Below are 24,636 nucleotides of genomic sequence, written 5' to 3'. Positions count from 1 at the left end.
ACTTGCTTATGTTTGATCTGCTCTTCTCTTGGTCAGGCTTTTTTTTTTTTTGAAGATTTTTTTTTCCATTTTATGTATATAGGTGCTTTGCCTATATGAATGTCTACGACATGTATGCCTGGTGCCTATATAGGTCATAAGAGGGCATCAGATCCCTGAGGATTGGCATTATAGATAGTTGTTGCCAGGAAGGTGCTAGAAATCAAATCCAGGTCCTCTGCAAGACAGCAAGTTGTCTTAAATTCACTGAGCCACCTCTCTAGCATCCCCAAATGGTTTTTGATAAAGGGACAATATTTTCCACCTTAAGTTTATACTTTGGATTTTGAGACAGGGTCTTACTGTGCAGCCTAGTCTAACCCTGAGCTTGTAATAATCCTGCTCCAGCCTCCTGTGTGCTGTAATTAGAAGGCTACACTACCATGCCCTAGTAATAAGCACTCATTTTATATTCTCCAGCATGTTGTTACATTGTTCTATACTGTTTGTGAATTGGAATTGGCTTTAATTCAATGGAAATGGCTCAATGAAGGTGGTGGTTTATCCAAAAGACAGAACATATTACATGTTAAAGAGGAAAAAATGACCCCACTATACTAGAGCTTTACATAGTATTCCGGAAAGGCAAGTTAGAACATGACAATAGTGTCCAAACTTCCCACCAGCAGCCCTCCATCCCTCAGGGCCAACAGCTACAAGTGGAGGAAGATAGAAAAACCTTCTAGTCAGCTAATCCTAGCTTCAGGTTCGGGTGGTCGATTTCTGTATAGAAAAAGCAGGAGGCATCAGCAGTTGGAGACTGGGTGCCTGGTGTACACTGTGTGAAAGGACTGTCTATTCTATACTTCCCTGGACTGTAAGGCTCGGGTGAGCACACTAGTCACATATGACTGCTGTTACCCTGACTCACTTGCAGAAGCCAAGCTTTCAGCAAAAACCACTTGCTATACCTTCAAACTTCACCTCTCAGACAGCTTGTTCCTTCTTGTATTTGCAAAAGAAGCATTTAATGAAAAAGATGTTTTGCACCTTGTCCCACAGTTTGTGTTGAAATGTAACTTCACAGTTCTTTCTTGTTTGAAAAATACAAACAGGATCTCAACTCAAGGTTGAGATTGCCTTAAACATTCCTGAGATGGTTGAAAGAAGTTTAGGTCTAAAATACACCAATTCTATTCCTTTCACTATTCAGTTCTTCACCAGGCTGAAGGTGACTTCAAATAGGCTTGAGTGAGAGGAGTAAAAAGGCTCCTAATGATGGTCTCTTCTCCCCACAAAATCTCAGAGCTGATAGGAAAGCAGTGATCATTGTCTCATTCTCTCCTCTCTGCCTCTCAAATGTAGAAAAGAAGGACTACTAGGAAAACCTTTTATACAAAAGAAGGGAGAGAAGAGAAGAAAAAGGAGAGGAAGGAAAGGAAAAAGAAAAAAGGAAAGAAAAGGAAAGCAATAGTCTGAAAAGAGATCACCCCCCAGCACACACATATAAAAGCAAAGACACTGCCAGCTGTGCCTGCACACTTGCTATGTGACTACCCATCCCTGTTGAGACTTGTGCCCCTTCAAGTCTTAGCAGGGACCACAAATGATAGCCTTGCAGTGCCCCATGATAGCTGGAATACAACAACCCCTCTGGGCAGCACTCCTGTCGGTGGCATGGAGGTGGAAAGCAAGCTGCAGCATGGCTAAGGGATGATGCCACACTGTTTCTCAGGTCAATGCAAAAGAAGGAGCTGTTTCCTGCAGAGAGCAACGTTCTGGTCCAAAAGTCAGGAGACTGTGAAAGAGCCGGGGACAGTGCCAAAGGAGGGTCAGAGCCAAGCCCTAATACTTCTGCCCTGGAAGTGTAGTCTCTCATGTGAATAACTCTGCTGCTTAGAAAAAAAATGCTGTCTTCAACTGCTGTAAAGTGAAACGGTATTCTAGAGTAGAATTCTACAGCTGGCCACAGAGCCCTGGGGAAGAACTGGGAATGCCACACATGAGCAAGCCCAGCCTTGTCTCTGTCTCTACAGCACACTTACTTACATAGGTCATCAAGGGTCCAGTGCTTAAGTTAGTGGGACCAGTTAAGAAGAGTACACAGGGGTGGGAGGAACACTCTAAGGAAGCTGACTAGGAAGTGGATCAATGTTACATGGTTTGCAAGTCAGAATTGGCTTGAGGTACCAATTACCAGAATTGGTCACTAGAGTAGCTCTTCAGGACACAGGTTCTCCCGTTCCCACTCCCTTCAACAACACTGCTTTACTTAAAAACTCACCCCAAGGCTGTTTTCTTAATAACCCTATTCTTGTACCCCAAGAGCCTGTTCTCTTCGGCAGACGGTCAGGCTGGCATTGCACAGAACCACAAACACTCAACTGCTGTCAACAAAGCACTGGTCTTCCCCAGGCAAGGAGACCACAGGGATGGTGGCCTGGATCAAGGAATACCACCTTCTCATAGTGTCCTGGTGCCACACAGACCCTGATATTGAGGGAGAAGGCAGGCCTGATGCCTTTGGTAGTCTTGGGTCTGTTCCTGCAACTCTAAGCTTCTACCATGCCCTTGAGAATGAGGTCATGAAGGCAGGAGTATTTTCAACTGGGGATTGTGTAATTACAGAAGTTGATGCCTTAGTTTTTATCACTTAAGTATGAATTATGTCCCAGGGCCCACCAGTGGTCTCACCTGGAACTGGTCAATTATTTTGGCTCCCAGGTCCCACCCTGAGCTTGTGAATATGAGTCTCCATTCTAACAAGTGATTAATGAGCATTACTTCCCTTCTGAGAAGCTTATTCTAGACAGTGCTTACATCCCTAAGTCCCCAACAAACAGTCAGTGTATGGACAGATGGAGACAGGATGGCCTGGAAAAAGCCCGATAAGGACTTGGAAACTAAGTCCTCAACAAATGTTAGTAATTGCCAGTGGGGTCTGCTTCTGGTCAGCTGTGTGAATGGATGGAATGCCCTGACCTCTGTGGGCTGCAGTTCTGCACATGCATGCGGCTGGTGAGTGAAGTCGCACCAACTTCAGGGGTTTTCCTCATCTAAAATTCCAAACCCACAAGTCTACCTGAAAAGACTGTTTTGTTGCTGTAACTATGGTTTTAATAAACAGCTGTAGTGCTTAATACAGTCTAGCATATGGCTAGCCCGAGGAAGGCTGGAAAATAAAGTGATCCAAATACAGTCTATTCTACTTTAGTCACCTTGAAATATGAAAATGTGACATGAGCTTCCAGGACAACAACCACAGAAGGGTAGCAGGCTTAAATGGAGTCAGGAGGGCAAAGGTATGAAATATTCTCCAAGGGTGGGAACTGACACTGGTTCTAGCATTCCAGTCTGAGCATTAGGAACTATTGTTTGGAATGTAAACTGACTACCAATCAGTCTGGCATTTGGTAAGTGTCAAGACCAAGAGTCACAGACTACTGTGGGGGATCTAATGGGAGTGGCCAGCTGAGAACAGTTGTGATGTTCTATTGAAGGAGATGACCAGAGCCGAAGTGGTAGTGTGCCACTGCCATCCTACATCTTAGCAGTGGCCTCCTACAGCTAGAAGGTGGATGTGAGTCTGAGGCCAGCCTTGCTACAGAGTAAGACTGTCTCAAAGCTAAATTAAAACAATCACCACTCCTCTAGGGAGAAAGGGAGAGAAAAAAAGAGGAAGAGAGAGAGAAAGAGAGAAAATGAGAGAAAGAATAAGCGAGAAGCGGGAGGGGTTGAGCCGACAAGTGAGCACATACAGATATAAAGCACTTAGACTGTCAACAGGATCTGAACAAGTTGTTATTTTGGTACATGGTGCCTCTGGCAAAGAGTGTATAACACACCCAGGGCCTAGTGGCACCTTTGGATAGCCCAGAAAAGGCTCCTTATTAAGCAGAAACAAAAGGTTAAAATGTGTTGGTTACCGTGTTATCCCATTAAAAGTAAAAATTGAAAACATATGTATACTTACTTTACTTATCTTTGAACTTACACCAACTAAACTGGAGTCACACACAGGGCGTGTCGCCAAGAAAAATGGATTTTCTAATACAAGAGAGTTTTGAGATGAACTTATGGAATCATATGTATCAATTGCTTCATCCAGAGTGTGGCATAAAGTAGGCATTCCAGAATTAAGTTTTAAAAATCTTAAACTTTTGGTGAAGGTCTCTCTGACTGCTGGTGGGAGGAAGGACTCCCTGTACAGCAGCAGCTTCACCTTTAGATACTGTGGTAGCTCTCAGGAAACTCACTCTACTTCTAGAGAGCAAACCTAAGGCTAGTATTACAGAACGACCACCACACATTCTCTCTCTCTCTCTCTCTCTCTCTCTCTCTCTCTCTCTCTCTCTCTCACACACACACACACACACACACACACACACACACACACACACACAGATTTTTCACTAGAACATTATTTATTACATTAAAAATTAAAAAGTGGAGCAATGAGCCAGGCGGTGGTAGTGCACGCCTTTAATCCCAGCACTCGGGAGGCAGAGGCAGGAGGATCTCTGTGAGTTCGAGGTCAGCCAACAAGAGCTAGTTCCAGGACAGGCACCAAAGCTACAGAGAAACCTTGTCTTGAAAAAACAAAAACAATTAAAAAAAAAAGAAAAAGAAAAAAAGAAAAGTGGAACAATGAAGCCAGTCATTCTTAATTCCAGCATACCTGGGAGACAGAGACAGACAAATCTCGGTGAGTTTCAGGCCAGCCAGGGCTACAGTGAGACTTTGTCTCAAAAAACTAGCCAAACAAAAACCCAACCACCCCAACACGCGCAGATAAGATGTTTTCCTAATTCAAAAAAGGGCAAAATTATTATTTTTTTTATAAAGATGGGTAGTGGTAAAGCTAAAAACTTAACAACAACATAAATTAAAATAATGATAATCTTGACGAACTAACAGTATATAAAATTTTTGATGGAAGCACTCACCATTTTAAGATGTTTTAAGTATAAAGTTCTTGTTTTAACCTCAGAACTCCCCCTATCTTATAAAACTAAAACTCTATGCTCATTAAATAGCAACTCTTGTTTCTCTACTTTGTCATATGCTTCCAATGGCTATTCTACTTTCTATGTCTATGAATTCAATTACTCAGCTTAACATTCTCAAGGCACCTCCATGTTTTAGCATATGTTAGATTTTTCTTGCTGGCTGGAATATAGGTATGTGATAGAACATTGGCTTGGCATGTGCAAAGTCCTGAGTTCAATCTCTAGCACTGGGGGCCGGGAATTTTTCTTTTAAAGGTGGAGTAATATCACTGCATATATGTGTGTGTGTATAAAATCTTGCAGTTCTCCTCCTAAGTATACACACACACACACACACACACATATAATATTTTGCTTATATTGTCAGCAACAGACACTGTTGCTTCTGTGTTTTAGCTACCAGGAAAATGTGTCTACGAGCATGACTGTACAAATACCTAGGTCTCTGCTTTCAGCATGTGTGTGTGTGTGTGTGTGTGTGTGTATACACTTAAGAGGAGAACTGCAAGATTTTATACTAATTCTATTTTTAATTCTTAAATTTTAAGTGTGATACTATTTCCACAGCAGATACAAAAAGTTTTAAAAAAAAATAATAATAATAATAACAAATACTTTCATATCGTCAAGTGAAAGGAGGAAGCTGTAACTTTTATACTTAATAAAACCTTAGCTATGGAACAAAATAGGGAAAAAGTTGAAGTAACCGCATAAAACTGTTAACCAATAGCAGTGGTTTCCACTGGACTGTAGTAAGAGTAACTTTCTTTTTTTATATTATTTTTCTTTTTTTAATATTATTTTTGAAATTTGTGCTAGACTATTTTTCCTTGATATGCACTGACAGCTGAGGAAAACTATGAGAAGTTTAGTAGAAAATGCATTTCCTCTTGACTGTTATGTCACCCGCAGAGTATAACAGTACACACAGCTTACCAAGCTTTTCCTTATCTTTTTTTGATTTGGTTTTGTTTTGCTTCTTGAAAAAGTTTCACTGTGTAGCTCAGACTGGCCTGAAATTTTCAACAACTCGATTGTCTCAGACCCCACCTAGGATTAACAGATGTGTACCAACACACATGGCTGATTTCATCAAGTTTTCTAGAAGGAACACCCAATACACATTTATTCTTTTATGACTGAAGCAAACACAAGATAACAAACCACTTCTGAAAATTTTTAAGCCCAATATAATTGTAATCCCAAATTACAACCAAAGTAAATAAGCCTTTTCCTCTTAGTTCTGCTTGAAAGAGCTTTTCAAAACCCTTCCTGTTTGGGCGGGTCCATGAGTCGGCTAGCACAGCAGACCTGGAGCCTGCAGACAGCAAGGGCGGCCAGCAGGGCCACCCTTGGGCCTAGACTATATCCTCTTTGAGGAACCCCTAGACCACCTTTCCAGGCCAGTGGCTTACTCTAATTCTCATTTGGTTCCTGACCCAGGTTGGCTGAGTTTTCTACCAGGAGTTAGTAACTACTAGGAGTTAGTAACTATCGCCTTCACACTGAGAGAAAGACCACGGTGAACTAGGAGGGAAGGTTAAGGGAAAGGGTGAAGGAAAGGATGCAAAAGTTTAATGACGCAATTTTCATAAAGGCTCTGACACCTGGAAAGAAAAGCAGCTTGTAAGAGCAAACGCCTGGACCTTTATTCAAGTCACACTGCCAGCTGGCCATTTATCACCTAAAACTCCCTCAGCAACTCTGTGGGTACCGCTCAGCCAGTTCACAGAAATAAATCCTTATTAATCTTGCAAAGTCAAACCATGAATATGCAACAAAAGTCTTTATGTGTTCTCAATTTTAGACTCCAAATTTAAAAATTCAATTGATTATCCATAACTTCAATAAACTGTGTTAGAAACCTTTTGGAACAAAAAGATAAATAAATAGCACATCCCCTAAGATTCTTGTGCTTACTGGACTGAATGAACTCAATGAGGAAGAGGTGCTGCTGCTAGAAATTAAACCAACATTTTCTGCCCCAGCAACAGTAATTTCCATAGGCTACACCAGAAAGATACAGAGAGGCCTCAGTGAGCCCGAGGCACATTTATCTTTCATGTGTAAATGATCAGGAATAAAGGGGCCTCTTCAGCAGTTGAATTTGGAATACTCTGCACTGTAACATCTCCATGGTAAAGGCAGGGAGAAAGGAAGAAAGATCTGCTTTGAGGTGACTACCATGACCCCAGATGGGTTCATCTGAGCATGCAGTTAACTGGTACAGACAAATACCACTCATAGCACGAGGCCCTCAGAGATAAGGTAGGCATGGGCCAGGTGAAGGTTTCATTACCTATATGGAGTTCTATGGCCTCCAACTTAGGGCTGGTGGGCAGCACTCCATGATGTGGACAATACAGAACAGCTCGTGCAAAGCTCTGGAATGTGCTGTGCTTTGGCAGCAGGATTTTCTTCCAAACTCGATTCTAGGCTCTGAACACACCCCAATTAATACTTGTAAAAAGGTATGTTGAGAAATAAGAGGCAGTCTGGTGTTAGAAACCATCCACAGACCACCCACTGAGGGGAAAGTTCACACTTGGATAATAGAGAGTTGACTGTAATGGAGACGGAAAAGTGGCTCTTCTGTACTCTGGGCAGGGAGGTGGAAACCCAGTGAGCTCATGTGATTCATGGCTTCATTTTCTAGGCTAAGGAAATTGGAAGTCAAACTCAGAGAAGGGGGTGTAAGGGATGATGACAATGACAAGGTTGACAACAGAGACAGGGACCAAGAGGCATGTTTCCCGGCAGGAAGGGCTTCTCTAGCTGAAGAGTAGGTGGGCAGAAGTACCACTTTATCAGCTGTCTTCAGGCACTGAGTGAACTGAAGCCCATTAAGGGTTGACTTGTTCCTCCATCTTTTCTCATGCAGCAAGAAGGAATGGACTCAGAAAGCAGGCAGGAGACAGTCTCCAATGAACCTAAGCAAAAGGGGCAGAGCTCCTCCCTTACAGCAGCTTCAGAGCCAAGGCTCGAGAGTGGAGAAGTTATGACTGGAAGAGGGTTTCAGCAGAATGATTTCCAGGGAACCTCTACTTCCTGACCCCCAGAAATAATAGCTAGGAAGACCTGACCTGTTTCTTGGGAAAAAGCTAAGGGGCAAATATGATCCCCCCGCCCAAGTCTCTGTTTTTCCAGGAAGTGTAACTTAGAGAGGCTAAGGGCAACAAAATTGCACAGAAGGTAAATGGCATCAGGCTTAGAGAAACCAACCATTCAGCAGCTTGCCATATCGGCACTACAGATAGAGAACACCCCCTCAATATCCCTGGCCCACAGTTCTAAGTATTGACTGAACAGTCACTACATACTCTCTTTCCTTCAGAGCTTTCAGTGTGTCTGCCTAATTTTCTCTGCCTCACGGAGAATCATCCCATCATTTCACATGTCACCTTTCTATCTATGCTGTAGCACCTATGCCTGGAATTCTCCCTGACTCGGCCATTTGGCAAAATTCTGCCATCTCTGAGTGAGTTTGCCGTTAGCCCTCACTCAACTCTCCTCTGGGCCATGCCTATACTGCTTACATTTGTATTATACTTATTGCTATCACATTTAAAATACTGAATAAAAACATGGTTTACTCATCTTTCGAACCTCCTAGAAGCCATGTGGCTTCTTCTCTACATGTACACTCTCCTCTGTGGGTACCAGAGATACCAATGCTTTGCTTGGGGTGACTAGGACCCTCACAAAGCCCGTTATTTGACTTCCCACACAGAGTGGGGATTCCAACAAAAATGAACAGAAGCACAACATTTACCAAACAAAAAGGGAGTAGGTGTTACATTAGATGACAAAATATCAACTCAAAACCCAAGGCAGCATGCCATGGCATGACGTATGGTAAGGGAGCACACTTGCCTCTTCTTAACAACCTTTGCCAGAGTTAATTCATTCAGAGGCCCTTGCAGGGACACTGTCTTACCAGGAACTGAGGACCTAAATGAAGGTTTGAACACTGTTTTAGAATATTCTCTACATATAACAAAATGAAAGGTTCTTTTTATTCTTTTATCTTTTATGTTCCAAGTTTCAGAATAAATACTGGTAGGAATGACAAAAGAAAAATAAGAAAAGTCCCCTCTGCTTTGCTGAAATATGCTATCCTTCTATCCACCGAACCAAGGCACCTTTCATTTCCCGTCAGTGCCTGCTCAAGTCACCCAAGGATCTTTAGCCATGAAGCTGCCATGGCTCCTAAGGGTTTGTACAATGTAGACCAGTCAACTGCTGGCATCTGTAGTAATAAGGTCTACACAGGTACTGGGTGAGGAGAAGAAACTTCAAACTGTTGAAGCCTATCACACTCCGACTCAGTCACTCAGCAATTTTATTGTCAAGAAAATATTTTCTTTACCACAGTGCAAAGGTCTAAAATATTCTAAGTCTGAGGAACCCAAGTGAGTGGCTTAGAACTCCTCACAACTGGAAACAGCAGTCTCAAAACACATCGCTAACCAGATGATGCCTCATCACGTGGGGCTTTTACATACCTTGTGGCTAGCCAGAGTTTGGCTTTGGTACAAACAATGACGTCACTTAGTTCCTGCTGAAAATCTGCATTTGTTCTGTGTCTGGAGTCTGTAACGTAGGCTTGTAACAAATGAAAAACCTGAACCGGAAAAGAGAAAAAGCAATGCTTTGCTGTGAAAATGTTTTCCATAAATGCTCAGGTCCTCCCTCTTAGATTTTCTCAAAACAGTTCTTTCAAAGGAAACAGACACCTGCAGAATGAGGTTCCAGTCTGCACAGGAAAGCAAGCTCAAATTGCTGGGTGGGAGGACACAGCAGTGGAGAGAAGTCCAGGGCCCGGACTCCCCAGATGGGGATCATCTGCTTCAAGAGCGTCTCCCCTAGAAACAACCTATCCGCTGAGTTGAGTAAAGAAGTGCAATTACCGTTATGTCAGCTGTCTCACATGAAACTAAACTCCAGAGCTTTGCACAGGAAAGGACTATGAGTCTACGTGGTTTAGACGTAAATCTGGGTTCATTAGGACAGTATAGCTAATGAGGGAGGCACACCACAGCACAGAGGAAGCAGGCAGTGGCGTCTCAGCAGTCAGATGTGTGCACACGCTTGACATTTTCATGGCAATTATCTACCAGAATGAAAAGCTGACAGGGCAGATCCTGGAGTCTCTCTAGAGTTTATATTTAGGATGGTGGCACTGTATCACTACACAAGCAAACCTGATAGGAGTGTGCAGACTCCTATCCAGCAATGGCCCACATTGTCTCTGTGAGGAGCAGAAATCTTTGGGGCAGAATGAATGAGACTGAGGGTAGATAAGGTTCTCTGACCTGAAAGGCTCATGGTAGACAACTCCTTTGATTGACTCCACCATCTACGTAAGAAGATGAGGAGGATGACAGAAACAAATTACCAATAAACACATTAAGAATTTTAAAATCTCTTTTAGTATTTTTTTTTTTCTGTTGAATCCTATGCCATTAGTGCTGGGATTACAGACACACGAGCTGTCATCTCTGGCTTTATGTGGGCTCCTGGGGTAGTCCGCATGCAAGCATAGTGCCGTCTCCCAGTCTGCGTCCCAGTCTTCCAAGTGCTGGGATTACAGGCACGAGCCACAAGGCCCTTGAGATAAGAGCTCAAGTAGCCCAGGCTGATCTCAAATTCCCTATGTAGCTAAGGCTGGAACAGGATCCGATCCTCCTGTCTCTGCCTCCTGATGGAATTACAGGTGTAGACCACCATGCCCAATGTAGCTTTTCTCAGAAGCAGGAGTATACTGGAGTGTATGAACACTGAGGAACTTTCTCTAACAAAGAACCTGTTTTCTCTGACATACCAGGTCAGATGCTGTTCTCTCACCACAGCCTGCAGGGACCAAACCACCCGGCACAGAGCCTGGAGAACTGGGCTGGCTGGGGCTTCTGTTCCTATGTGGTGACTGCCAGAGGGAAAAATACCTCCCTCGGCCTCAATCCCCACTGTCCCAAAAGAGTTGGCAAAGTCACTGGGCCTTGCTTTCTTTTCTCCACAGCTGCACTAAACCAACCACCAGGGCTTTCATGTGTCACAGTGCTGTAATTAATCAGCAGACACCAGCAAAACACACGACTGTGGAATTTACTTGTCAAGAGAGCCGTGAGGTTTCAAATGCTTCTCATTTAGAAGCAATTACTTCAGAAATAACCCCCGGTGGATGTTTAAGCTCTGGCCTATATTTGCTCACCTTGCTTGGCAAAAACAAGACTGTTTTTGAAACGCTTGGTAGCTCTGGCTTATGCATGTCAGCCTACGGGCCCATCAATTCTGTCACCGTGGGCACAAACCAGACAACAATTGTGATCCTAGTTACTCACCAAGGACAGAGAGTGATCTGTCTGCACCTGACAAGTGGATACAGAGGTGCATGTAGGCAAACCTGGTAGAAAGAAGCAAGTGAAAGAGGCAGCACAATACAAATTGGGCACATGTCAGAGCAGGGCAGGGCAGGAAAAGGAAAAGGGTGGTAAGACGATGAAGGAGAGGTAAGGCCTACAAGCAAGTGTAAAATAGATTGGTGTTTCAGAGAAATATTAATGAAAATATTTGAATGCACAACCATCTTCACATGTCGTTTGTAACACTGGGCTCAAGAAAAACCAGGCAATAATTAGGTGTGAAGTTCAGACAGAAGGCCAGGAAACTCAGGAAAGAGCCACTGGTCCCTCAGACAAGGCCCCTCTTCTCTCTCCTCACTTTGCCTACAGTGCTGGTGGAGAGTATGGCTGAGGCCAGGCCTGGGATAACTTGCAAACAGCTGTAGCCAAGCACAGAGCAGCTAGAGCTTCAGCCAGAAAGGAGAAGAACCCAGCAGAGAGCTGGGAGTGCCGACAAGTGCAGAGCCAGCGGGGGCACAAGGCTGCGACCTCTCAAAACCAGGGTCAGAAGGGCATCCCCACGGGTCTGAGAGTGAGATGGGGGGGCTGCATGAGCTTGGACTTGACATCTCATTTACTGAGATGTGGAGTGGGGGACATCTATGTGATGCTTTCTCTAGCTAGCCATCTGTTATACAAAACAGCAATTTTTTTTTTGAGACAGAAGGGAACTTTGCTCCTCTCTTCACCTTAGAACAGAGGACAGACAGTTTACTTCTAGGTACAGTAGATCCCTAATGTGGATTTAGAGGTGTCATCGATGAAAAAGAGAAGAAAGCGTTGCTGCCAGAAGATAATTATGCCCAATGGCTCAGCTGGCAGAGAGCCTTGCCACATGAACAAGGAGAGGAGAGTTCAGGACCCAAGCTTAAGCGGAAGTAGAGAAGCGACCGTACACAGTTGTTCCCTGATCTTCACATGAATGCTGTGGTACCTCTGCACCCCAACATCTCACATTAAAAACAAACAAACAAAAACAAAACAAAACAAAATGGGATAGTTATGCCTCAGTCATGAAGAGGCAGGCCTAATCTAAGTAGGCAGCAGCATGCCCTGGCTACCAAAAGCAGGGACTGGTCAGTCCTGCCCTAGGGAGGGGTGGTCCTTGAGAGGCTGTACTGCACGAAGGGCAGGCGGGTCCTGTATTTCTTGCACTGAAAAACTAAGCCTTAATGAGATATCACATTGAGAACCTGGAAGCAGTTAGGGTCTCCCTCTACCTAGACTCTAAATATAGAGAGATTGGGAGTGGGGATGCAGGCATCTGTAGGAAGTGTGGGGTCCATCTGGGCAGCCCAGAGTCTTAGAAGCAGCTGCAGAGCACAAATGTAGTGCATTCTGAATAAATGTTGTGGGTCTAAGAAGAGTCATGAGGCAATTCAATGAAAAAGCCTGCCACGGCACCAGAAAAGTCTGTCTGGTTTCTGCTGCAGAACTAAAACAGTGACCTGGGTGGGACAAGATCAAGATGATCGATGGCTGTTCAGGGAGACAGGTTTCTTCTTCCCAAGTGTGGCTTTCAGGCCAGTTTTCCCCTTTAAAATCAATAGGAGCCAACAGGCCCAGCAGTCACAGCGCAGGCTTAGGCAAGCCTTGAAAAAGACCAACTCTAATAGAAAAAGAGACACTCCAAAGGTCAGACTTAAAGGGGGTGAGTGGATTATAACCATCAATGATCCTAAACTCTGATGATCAAATGCTAATTGATTTGTTTTTGCAGCTGGATTTTGCTAAAACAAAACAAAAAAAAAATAAATAAATCCAGTCTTTTTCCCTTGCAGCATATAGACTGGCAAGTACTTCCTTCCTTGTTCCATTCAGCCCAGAACACCCGCCTGCATCTGCCTTCCTGCTTGTCTTCTTCCTGCATTGCTGTAACCCCAGCTAAGTCAGTGACATACTTTTCCAAGCTCCATGTTTACACAGGATTTTATTTCGGCTGGTAAAACATCTGTATTTTTTTTAGGGACTTAAATAAATGATCTATGCTGGGAATGTACAGTATAGGGTGATGTCAGACCATGTTCCCCCTTTTCTCGACTCACTGGTCAGAACAGGCAAACATTGTTTCAGCCTGTAGCTGGGAATGTGAATATTTATCCTGTCAACTTAATTCATACAAACAGAACTAAAGGCAGGCAGGCAGAAGTATTTTATGGCTTTAAGTCATACGGAAAAGGGGGCTTAGGATGGGGACGGCTGAGGAAAGAATCTAAACTTTCTAATTCACAGAAACATGCCTCATCACATAACTGCTGGAAGTGGATATAACAAACATTTCAAAGGCAATCGTGCACATGTGTGTGCATGCATGTGTGAGTGTGTGCACACACTTGCATGCATGTGTATGAGTGTGTGCATGCAGGCATGCATGTGTGCATGCATGCATGTGTTGGGAAGGCCAGGGAGAAAAATCCCAGTAACACTTGTCAGTTCCAATCAGTGCAGCCAGAGTTGCAGGATTGGCTCTATGCTTCAGGCACACTGGCTGGAGCCCCAAGTAGACTGCAGCTTCTCGGAGCACCCTTCTTGTTGCTAGGCTTGTGGGCACATGCACTTATCTACATCACCTGTACACAGAGAGCCCAACAAAGAAGTGGTTCTTGTTGCCAGTCACGCAGCCTTGGAAGAGTATGGGCTCTAGATGGCACCTTAGTGAAACTTGAATTCCTTAGCTGGGTCATTCCTTGGAAGAAGAGCTTGTGCTACCCACAAGAATCCCATAATGGTCTCTCTATTAGAGAGCTGGGTAAGAAGCATTTTAAGCGGCTGCTCCCCCAAACCTCAGCCTGTTCATGAGTTGAGAGAACACATCCCCGAAAAGGTCTTGGTAAGCAGTGTTGTTGCTGTGTGGAAGAGGACTAATCAGGTGAAGTTATTTCTTACCTGAGCAGCCTGGGGAGCGTATCACTGGGAATACACCACATGTGTGGAAGGACCAAAACATATAACCGCCCCCCCCCGCCCCCGCCCAAGGAGTATGTGGAAAGTCACTGTGTCTTGCCTTCTTAGAACTCTCCCATCATGGTGGTCAAAAGCACAAAGACCTTGCACCTGAATGATGTCTTTCCTCCAATACTTATTTTGACATACAGCTGTCAGTTTTCCTAAAGGCAAGCCCTAAGAGTAATGCTCACAAGTTCAAAACCCTCTTTAAGGACTTGCTGGGCCCTGAGAGCTTAACCTCCCTTTTACTTCATAAGCCTATTCTATGTCCATAAAAAATGAGCTCCCACTTCTTACAACCTAACAAAGGCTACTTGGTCAAGCCTGGCCCTTCCCAGCTTTCCTTCTACTCTCTCCAACTGGGCTATAGGCATTCTACTCAAATCCATAGCGTGAACTTCAAACATTTCTGGGCTTGCATACTGAGCTTGTAACCCTCCCTAAGACCTTCATTTCTTTTTAGTGCCCAATAGTCCTGTTCACTGACATCCTCCAAAGGGAGCAGTGCTGAGGACAGAACACAGAGCAACCACACGCATGCTAGGAAAGTTCTCTGTTACTAAGCCACATGTCTAGCCCTCTGAACCTGTCATCAGTTATCAATCTGTTTTTGTCTAGAATAGAGGCCCTTGAAGCAAAGAACTGGGTCTCATTCTTCCCCACAGCTCCTCGGGATCCCAAGCAAACAGGATTTTTGTCTGTAGGAAAAAGACTCACTAAACAGAGGGGCTTGTTGATTAGGAACTCTACCACACTCACTTAGGAAGGGAGTAGGAACTGAATTTGAGTTTATATTTGTTTTGCAAAGTCATGGTGGTGCTACAGATTATAATGCCATTAGGAACCTGGCTCCCAGAAGCAGTGTCAAGGACCCTAAACTAGGTAAGGACAAAGTTTAGACAGTAATACTGAAGCTAGTCAATCTTTATCTGTTCAAACTAAAAAATTTTTAGCTTTTATTGCTAAGAAACTATGTGTAAAAAATTTAAACATTACAGATAATTTGTTTGGAAAGCCAGTCTCTTTAGGTCCTCCTCCCCACTTTAAGACAAAGTCTTACTCTGCAGTCCAAGCTAGTATGGTACTTGCTATGTAGCTCAGGCTGGCTTCAAATTGTAGCAACCCTCTTCCTTCATCTCCTTAGTCCTGAGATTATTGGCATGAATCATGATGCCTGGCCAGGAGAACATTTAAATTTTCTGTATAATTGGATCCTTAAAGACTTGAGATCAATAGTAAAGTCTGCAATATAGCAAAATGTATCAAAATCCAACCAGAGCAGAGGCTGGAGAGATGACTCGGCAATTAAGAATATTGGATGCTCTTCCAGAGGACATGGTTTCAAACCCCAACACCCATGTGGTAGCTCACTACTTGTAACTCCAGACCCAAGGGATCCTGTGTCCTCTTCTAGTATTCTTGGGCACCAGATATGCATATGGTACACATACATACATGTAGGCAAAACATTCATACATAAAAATAAACAAACAAGCAAATAAATACCTGCCGACCAAATACAACTAGTCAATAATGAATTATTGCTGATAATTCCACCTACCCAAAGAGTATTATATTACTTGTTTATGTCTGAAAAATTCTATAATACAGAGCTTAAAATACTTAGGGGCGATTAAGAGAAAGCACGGAGAAGGCAAAGGGAGGCAGAACCCTGAGCTAGAGGTCAGCCAGGACTTCATAGTGAGACTTTGTTTCAAAAAAGATGGCAGGACTAGATTTCCAAACTTCCTTAATTCACATACTATCAGTACCTCAATAATTTTTTTCACAGTGCCCTCTAGGCCAAAAGAAATATCTAATGCTTTTAATTCATTAAGTGAGTAGGTCCAAATGACCCAATTAACTCTGTGGTTGTTTGAAAAATAATACACATAGGGTAAAAAGACTTCTGTGTATAATTTCCCACGCCCTGCACTCCTCTTGTTGCTGTTCCATGTTAATTTCTTGTGACACTTACTTTCTTTCACAACAGCTACCCAATGTCAATTTCACAGAGACATGACAGCATCAAGAGGAGCGTGTCACAAGCCAATGTTCTCACTGGCACTTTGACCGAGTAGTTCACATGTCTGACAGATGTCCAGTATCACTGCACTTCTCCCCCAGTTTTAAATCATCCAATGCTTTGGCACAACCCTTTGGGAACTGTAAATGTTAGCAAAGAATATAAACAATGTACAGATGAAATACAAATAGCCAATAAACATATGAGAAAATGTTTAATTTCATTAAGGTTTAAGGAAATGAATAACAATGTCTTTTTCTCTTTTAACAGAAAGTCATGGGTTTCATTATGGTCTTTTCACACGCATGTGCCCTTTGCTCTACTCTTATTCATCCACCTGCCCTCTCACCATCTTCCACCTCTTAGGCCCCAAACAATGCATTTTTAAATCAAAGTGGTTTGACAAAATTTTGGAAAGACAAAACCCAATTAATAACTAAATAAGAAAACATGAATTTACCAATGAGTTAGAAATTAACCATTAAAGCCACATTTATATATATATATATATATATACACCATGTTGTATATATATATATATATATATATACACCATGTTACACTTTATAAAGTAAAGTAACTCCACACCAAGTTTGGCAGTGGCTATCAAACTGGAAATTATGGACTTTTTTCAGTCTTACAATGTACTATGGAGGACGAGACCTGGTCAGTCGTCCTCATCAACTTAGGCCATGAAACTCAATATGGACAAGTTCAACAGAACCGCCATATATGAGCTGCCCATGCATGCTTCAGCAGTGCCAAGGCATAAATTTCAATTTTTTCCCCCAATTTCACAATTATGTTTCTAGGTGTTTATTCTGCAGACATAACTTCCAGGTGTGGATGAAGGTATACAAGTTCAAGAATGATCCTCAGTAATACTAATCATAACAGGAAAGCTTAGATATTATTGATACAGAACCAGTTGGAAAAATTATGGTATATTCTTTTGAGTATCACAGCCAAACTGTACAGCCATTAAAAAGAACTGTAGATTTACATTTACTTAGCTGGGAATGTTTCTAAGTCATACTGTTAAACAAAAAGGAAGCTATAAATACTAAGACCATATTTTTATTGCTCTCAAAGTATCATCAGTGGAGGCTGGGTTTTTAATCCAATATTTTAAATTCTGAAATTTATAAAGCTTTTTAGCAAGAATGCATTACACCTTTTAAGATTTTTTAAAAATAATTATAACCCCCTTCTATTTGCCAAAGCATACCTTTTGCCAAGGTCCCTCTAACAGTAACAACTTATATAATTGTCTTACATCAAACCCAGAAAATTTGTCTGGCTACAAGTTCGTGCTTATAATCCTGGTCCTTCGAATGTAGATACAGGAGAATCGGGAGTTTAAGGGCATTCTCAGCTGCATAACAAATATAAAGTCAGCCCTATTTCAAAAAATCAGCCAAACAAAATAAAACCCAGAAAATTCACACAAGAACACCACTCTTAACCTTAACCAACCGGTTGGCATTTTTATATGCTCTGTGTGTGTGAGGCGACTCTGATCGCAGGTACAGCTTGGAGTTACCACATCAAGTGACAGGATGGTCTTTCCACCATAAAGGAAGAGTGCATCACTCACTGGACCAGAAACAGCAAAAATCAAAATATTCTTTAAAAAAAAAATCAAGTGTTCCCCAACTCCACAGCAAAATGAAACCCTGTGTGCTAAATACTGAGACAGGTAGCCATATGGTGTTTTCACCAAGAGAATAAAAAAAGAAAAGAAAAAGAACACCCCAGACTCAGAACAAGAGGCTCTTCTCAGACTGCAGCAGTGAGACCCTCCTCCTCTTCATCTTTTCTTTTCTTCCAGACAGCTCAAACTTCTCAAACTTACTACATAGCAGGGTTGATCTTGAACTTGAGATCCTCCAGCCTCTGGAGCCTGAGTCCCTGGGTGGCAAATGTGCATTTTACCCAGCTCCTGGATTTATCCTTCAATTTTTTAGTTTTTAGTACCCAGTGGTACTTGAAGAGCAAGCAGGTCAAGGAAAGGCACCAAGGGGAGAGGTGGGTAGCAGCATTCTTTGTTTTTGTTTTTTTGTTTTTGTTTTGGTTTTCCGAGACAGGGTTTCTCTGTAGCTTTAGAGCCTGTCCTGGAACTAGCTCTCGTAGACCAGGCTGGCCTTGAACTCACAGAGATCTGCCTGCCTCTGCTCCCAAGTGCAGGGATTAAAGGCATGGGCCACCTTGCCTGGCTGGTAGCAGCATTCTTGAGTGCTCCGGTGACATACCCATACTGTTGGCAAGCACAGCTAACAGAAAGCCGCTATGTCAACACACAACTTTCTGAACTTTAAAGCAGCTGTAACATTTCCCTTGTAAAAAGAGTTTGAATCAGAGAAAACAATTTGGTATTTAGTATCTGGTCTTCGGGCTGATTAGTGACTATTATCCAACCCACCCTAGTTAGGGGCTTGGACAAAGGACCTTAAGGCCTTTCAAGGCTATACCTGGGTCAGAGCCAGGGCCAGCCTCTGGAGGCTGCTGAAATCCATGTTCTATGGTAATAGACTTCTCTTTCTGAAAACTGAAGATGGGAATTTCTTTTTTTTTTCATTCATGCTGTCAGTTGCAGCTTATTTCAAAGACCATTGAAGTAAACAAAAGGGAGAGGATGAATCTCTAAGTCAAAAAGAGATGACTGTTTATGAAGTGACTGTTTATATTTTCACAAGGAGAAACAAAAAATATGATTGCTCTAAGTCCCTAGGAACGGAGAAGTGGGCAGCTTCCCTTTCACCCTTCCCCAGTTTGTTTGTTCCTTTGCCACTCACCACCTCCAACAGAGGGAACATCTGCGGCATTCATTTTTGGGAATGCTACAATTCTAGCCAATGACTGGAGCCTGTGCAATATGCCAGACAGTGTCTCATGTGGCCGTGGAGCCCTTTTAGTGATTGCTATGCCTCCTCAACCCCACCAGTCTGTACACTATCTAACGCCATGCAAGCAGGCCTCAGTAAGCTCTCCCCAAATCCTGAGCCCAGGTTCCCTGGAGAACACTTCAGAGAACGGTGATTTCGTGAGATATCACTGAAGGAAAGGGCCAGTGAAATAGATCCTTCCTTATGAGCCTCCTTTGATCCCGAGTAACCAAATTTGTCTGAGATGACAATGAGCTCTGGATGATAGGCATGCATGAACTTGTAAATGGATTTCAATCCACCACTAGGCAGAGTTTATGATAACGAGGCCTTATCCACCTTCCTGTCTTTTCTACTTGCTTAGTCCACCAACTCCCTCTGTGAAGCTATCTAACAATGCCAGGTCATGATCATCTCATCCTTTAGTCCCATATAATTTATTATCTGAACCATCCATTTGGCACCTAAAAATGTTGCCTTGATTACTATTTATCCTTTTATGCAAATCATGTCCAACAGGCTCTTCTTGGAGTGAGAAAGTTGTTGATTTGGTTTTTAAATTCAAGGCAGTTTCTGTGAGATAATCAGTACTCACAAGGTTAACGTAACTGTGTAAGTAGCAGGACTGCTTGCAACATGGTGGTACACATCTGTAATCCCAAGCAAAAGAACTGTCATGAATTCAAAGCCAACCTGTGGTACATAGCAACAGCCTGTCTCAAACCAACCAACCAACCAAACAAAACAAAAGTAGAACAAAGAATCTGCACTTGGGAGAGAGGAGGGTGAGGCCTCAGAACTAGAATATGCTGTGTGATGGGTGGGCAACCAGCCTGTCTTCCTGGCTTGCTGGCATATCATTTACATCAGATCCATTTTAAGGAAGTTTGCAATCTCCCCTCTAAATCTTTCAACTTCTGAAACTATTCTCTTGCCATTATCTGTTGAACGAACAGCTCACAGAGCAAAGACTACTGAGAAAGTACTGAGAATGAAGGATCTCAAGTTCAAGTATTCCCCTCCCCAAGCATCAGCTGTTCTGACCTCCGCATCCCAGTATTGCTGGGAGGCTATGAGGACCAACTTGGGAAAGGTTTAAAGTTAGTATGAATTTTTACATAGACGAGCCCTCTCACACATTATCGGGACAGACTGTAATAGGACAAAAAGACATCTTTCTTTGTTCCTATCAGATTCATATTGAGAAACTTTTGGCTTTGGATTCAGTGGTTCTAAATCTGCTATGGACATTTGGCACTGTCTAAGGCATTTCTGGATGTTACAACCTAAAAACTACCAGTACCTAGAGGCCCAGGTCAGAAAAGCTGGAAAATAACTTACAAAACACACCACACCCTTTCATAACAAAGAAGTATCCAGGTCAAAATGGAGGCAGCACTGACTCTTTGGGGAACTGTCAAATCGCAGGCTCCAGGCAAGCCAGGCTGGTGACCTAAGAAGACTGTAACATCTTTGAGTTTCACTTTCCTCACTTGTAAATGGATGCTCTGTCGTTATCCTTATACTTGCCTACTCTCCTCAGTAGGTGTTTGGAGTTGACCACCAGACTTCTTGCCCTTCCCAGGACTGCTCCTTGGCAGTGCTTTCCTTATGGACTCTGATAATTATCCTAGATAGTGTGCTTTTCACCAATCATCTTACCAGAGCCCCCGTCAAGTGTACGGCAGAGATACTAAATGGTCATCTTACCATAACCCCCATCAAGTGTATGGCTGAGATACATAATGGCCATTTTATCCTAGCCCCTGTCAAGTACATGGCAAAGATACATAAAAATACATAATAATAATAGTCATCTTACCATGGCTACTGTCAAGTGTATGGCAAAGATGCATAATAATGACCATTCCCCAGTTACTTTAAGAAGTATATTGTTAGAAGTCTGATTTTTTTTGTTCATAGCTAAATTTTCCATATTTCTGATTTACAATATACATGCATTTTATGGCACCATGAGAGGTGAAGCCAGTCAGTTACACACACATGCATATGCATGCATGCAGGCACACCTTTAACACTGTCTGATTTCATTCATATGAAGTATTCAAAAGTGGTCAACTCACAGTTACACAAAGTGCATGCCTGGGGCTGAGAGGAAGGAGAAACAAGGAGCTGTTTACTGAATACAAAGTTTCAAGTCTGCAAGTTGGAAATGTCCTAAAAACTGGATGCACAACACTGTAAACATATTTAATACTGCAGATGTGAGCACTCATAAGTGCTTAAAATAGCACACTTTATGCGTACTTTATCACAGTTAAAAAAAATATTCCTGCCACGCTCACAATAGAGCGCCTACAGTGTCAGCATCCTCAGCAAAACTGCAGGAAACCAAAAAGGCCATGATGGCTGAAACAGTTTGGACAAGAGGAAGAAGAACAAAGGGTGACACCACCATGAAGCTCTGCTCCACAGAGCCAGGGATGATGGAGGACGAGGAGACTCCTCTGCCAGTGCTCCACATCTCCAACACTGCACTGCTTCTCCCACATCTCAGAACCGAGAGCCTGACTGCTGGTCAGCACACCCATGTCTGTCGTCCATTTGCCAGTCAGTCATGCCTCAGTGGTCAGGGCACGTGGTATGACAGAGGCAAGCAGAGCACTGAGACCTTTCAGGACTAGATGTGATGGGAGAGACAAAGGATGGCTTTATTATCCACTCAGCAAGAACAAACACCAGAAGACAAGTACCTCTGCTCTGAAAGGAGCTCTCTCTGAGGCCTCTGGCCAACCCCACTTTGTGGAAAAGGAAAAGCAGGGAGAGGAGGTAAGAGGAAGGGAGAAAGGAAGGATGAAAAAAGGAAATAAATAATTGTAACAGATGGAGACAAGAAAGGAAAACAAGAGCAAAGAAGAGGACTCTCTCTCTAAATCACAGGAAAACTTTTATGCCTTCTATAGAAAATTTTGTGATTTAAAATAACACACACAAAGCAAATAAAAGCCACTACATTCACATCAGCAATGGTCAATACTATAATTCTATATTTAGTGTTATTTCTCAAACATTCTTTGAATTCTGATTACAGAAGTTCTCATCTACCCAAAGGGCATGGGAAAGATGGTCCTTGATGGTTTTTCAAAGGACCTGAATTCTGTCCCAGAACCCATATCAAGCAGCTCACACTGCCTGTAAACTCCAGCTCCAAGGGACCTGACACTTTCCCCTGGTCTTCACAGACACATGGCATGTACTCACACATATACATAAATGATTTTGGGGGAGGGAGGATTTCAAGAAGGTCTTTCTGTAGTCCTGGCTGTCTTGGAACTTGCTCTGTAGGCCAGGCTGTTCTCAAACTCAGGGTTCCACCTGTCTGCCTCAAGTGCTATGGTTAAAAGTGTCCACCATCAAGCCCAGCTTAAAAATTTTTTTAATGTAAACTACACACTTACTTTACATAATCAAATAATTGGTACTATAAGCTTGCACTAGTCAAATAATCTTAGAAACCCCATTTTGGCTTTAGGATCCTCATTTTTGCTTCTTTTAATTCCTCAGAAAAAGAAAAATAAAGACAGCTAGCACTGGGTGAAGATCATAAAGAATGGCATCCATAAGAGAGCAAGTTTCATGTGATGCTGAGTGAGACACTGGGGTGTCTAAGTGGATGCTAAAGCGCAGTCAGTCTCCTGTGTTCTAAACTCACCACTGCCCAAGCTGTTTTGCTATTACCATGAAGGAGAAAGCCCATAGACCAAACCTTAAGGAAAACTACAATTAAAAAGCAAAAGTTCTCCATTGTATGCCCCCCACCGCATACTGAGTACTGACGCTTTCCAGAAAGCGTGTGGGAACTGCTGTGGTCAGCGAGCCATCTGCAAATCAGTTCCTTCTCAAATGCTTGCTGGGCCATCTACCCTACTTGTCATGTCATGTGTGCTTTCTCTGTGCACAGTTCAAAGTCCTCCGACATTTTCGACCTCCTCCTCCATTTCTCCTGGTTCCACAGTTTCTCCCTTGGGTGGTAAAGTTCCCTCCATTTACGTGTGCTAAAATCTACTTTCCCTATCAACAACAAGCCCTTTTCTTCTCCAGCCTCTCAACACCCACCCTCTCTCTAGCTCACCTCTAGGGCAGCGGCCCCCTACTCCACTCTAGGTCTTCAGTCCTGGAATGGAAGTAATACCATCAAGACGAGGATGTCATGGGATCAAGAGTTTATGTGCTCCACTGATCTCCTTGATCCTTAGAAGATGTGTCACACACAATTATAGTTATCACTGCTATCTCTGCTCATTTCCACAATTCTTTCTTCAGGCCCCTTGATCTTGACCATGAAATAGTGTGTTATTGAACTGCTTCCTGTACCCCTGCTTTGGGCACTCCTGCCAGCTGCCCTTTAGACTGAAGCTTTCCCCTGCATCTGCCAAGTGGACACCAGGAGTTATTCAAAAGCTTCCTCCTTACTTCTGGCTCTCTGCCTGCTTTCCACACGAATGATCTGGAGCACCCTCCCTAAGGTGGAGCAGGTCTGGAGTGGAAAATAAGTAATGAAATGAAATCCTGGAAAACTTTTTGTCCAGAAACTGTTGAAATGTGGAAAAGGCTTTTCTTGCTGCTCTTTGCGGCCCTTTCATCCCAAAGAGCTATTGCCTATTTATTCGCACTGGCTGTCACTCTGGAGAAAGATTTGCTTGTGGACTTGACACAGTATCCCTGGCTCTGACAGTAACTCAGTTTTGTACAGTCCCTCATTTCCCTCTTCACCTCACCTGTTTCCTACACGTGCAGGACAAGAATTACTTAGGCTGCCCCCTTAGGAAGTAGATTATGGGGTCTGACTTGAGTCTGACACAATCAAAATCTCCAGAATAGAAAATTTGGGAAATACTATCAAGTCTTTCAGTTTTTGTCAGTGTTCTAACACCATAGAGGTCCGAAATATCTTACCAAATAGCCCCAATACTTAGGTCACAAACATTCCACCTATTCTAAGTCCGGAATTACAATTAATTTTGGCCTAAAACAGTATTATTATTGCAATAACATTGTTAATTAATATCAAATAATAAAATAATACTGTAAATAAATTACAATAAATTAGATAATCTAATTTTCTATTGAGAGTCTGTTGGTTAAATCCAGCCATGCTTCAGGTCCTAGGAATGACTTTATACTGCATTATCATCCTACCCATGCCATACAAGCAAAGCACCATGCGTGTCTTTGGGACTCTTACCACCCTTACAGACTTGGGGGCCATAGAGGCTGCTCAGCAGTTCAGAGCTGCTCTTCTAGAGGGCTCAAGTTCTGTTTCCAGCACCCATTTTGGGTGGTTCAAAATTGGCTGTAACTTCAGCTCCAGGGCATTCAATGTACACTTCTGGTTTCACGGACACACACATATATATTCATACAGACAC

At 42.9% G+C, this 24,636-nt stretch overlaps 1 protein-coding gene across 2 annotated transcripts in view; it reads right to left on the bottom strand.

Moving 5' to 3' along the window:
- The window catches only part of Thada (THADA armadillo repeat containing), a 318,719-nt gene that overhangs the window by 88,643 nt on the left and 205,440 nt on the right, over nucleotides 1-24,636 (bottom strand). For both annotated transcript variants that reach the window (XR_015738149.1, XM_087907299.1), the window contains exon 30: nucleotides 9,494-9,612. Coding sequence is in view for 1 of the 2 variants with exons in the window: in XM_087907299.1 (XP_087763425.1) it covers nucleotides 9,494-9,612 (119 nt within the window). In the remaining variant the exon portion in view is untranslated. The remainder of the gene's footprint in view (nucleotides 1-9,493; nucleotides 9,613-24,636) is intronic.

Source organism: Myodes glareolus, chromosome 6 (assembly GCF_982192425.1).
Source record: "Myodes glareolus chromosome 6, mMyoGla1.1, whole genome shotgun sequence".
Lineage (NCBI taxonomy): Eukaryota > Metazoa > Chordata > Mammalia > Rodentia > Cricetidae > Myodes > Myodes glareolus.
The sequence above is the reverse complement of the archived record's forward strand: the minus strand, read 5'-3'. Positions and strand labels throughout refer to the sequence as shown.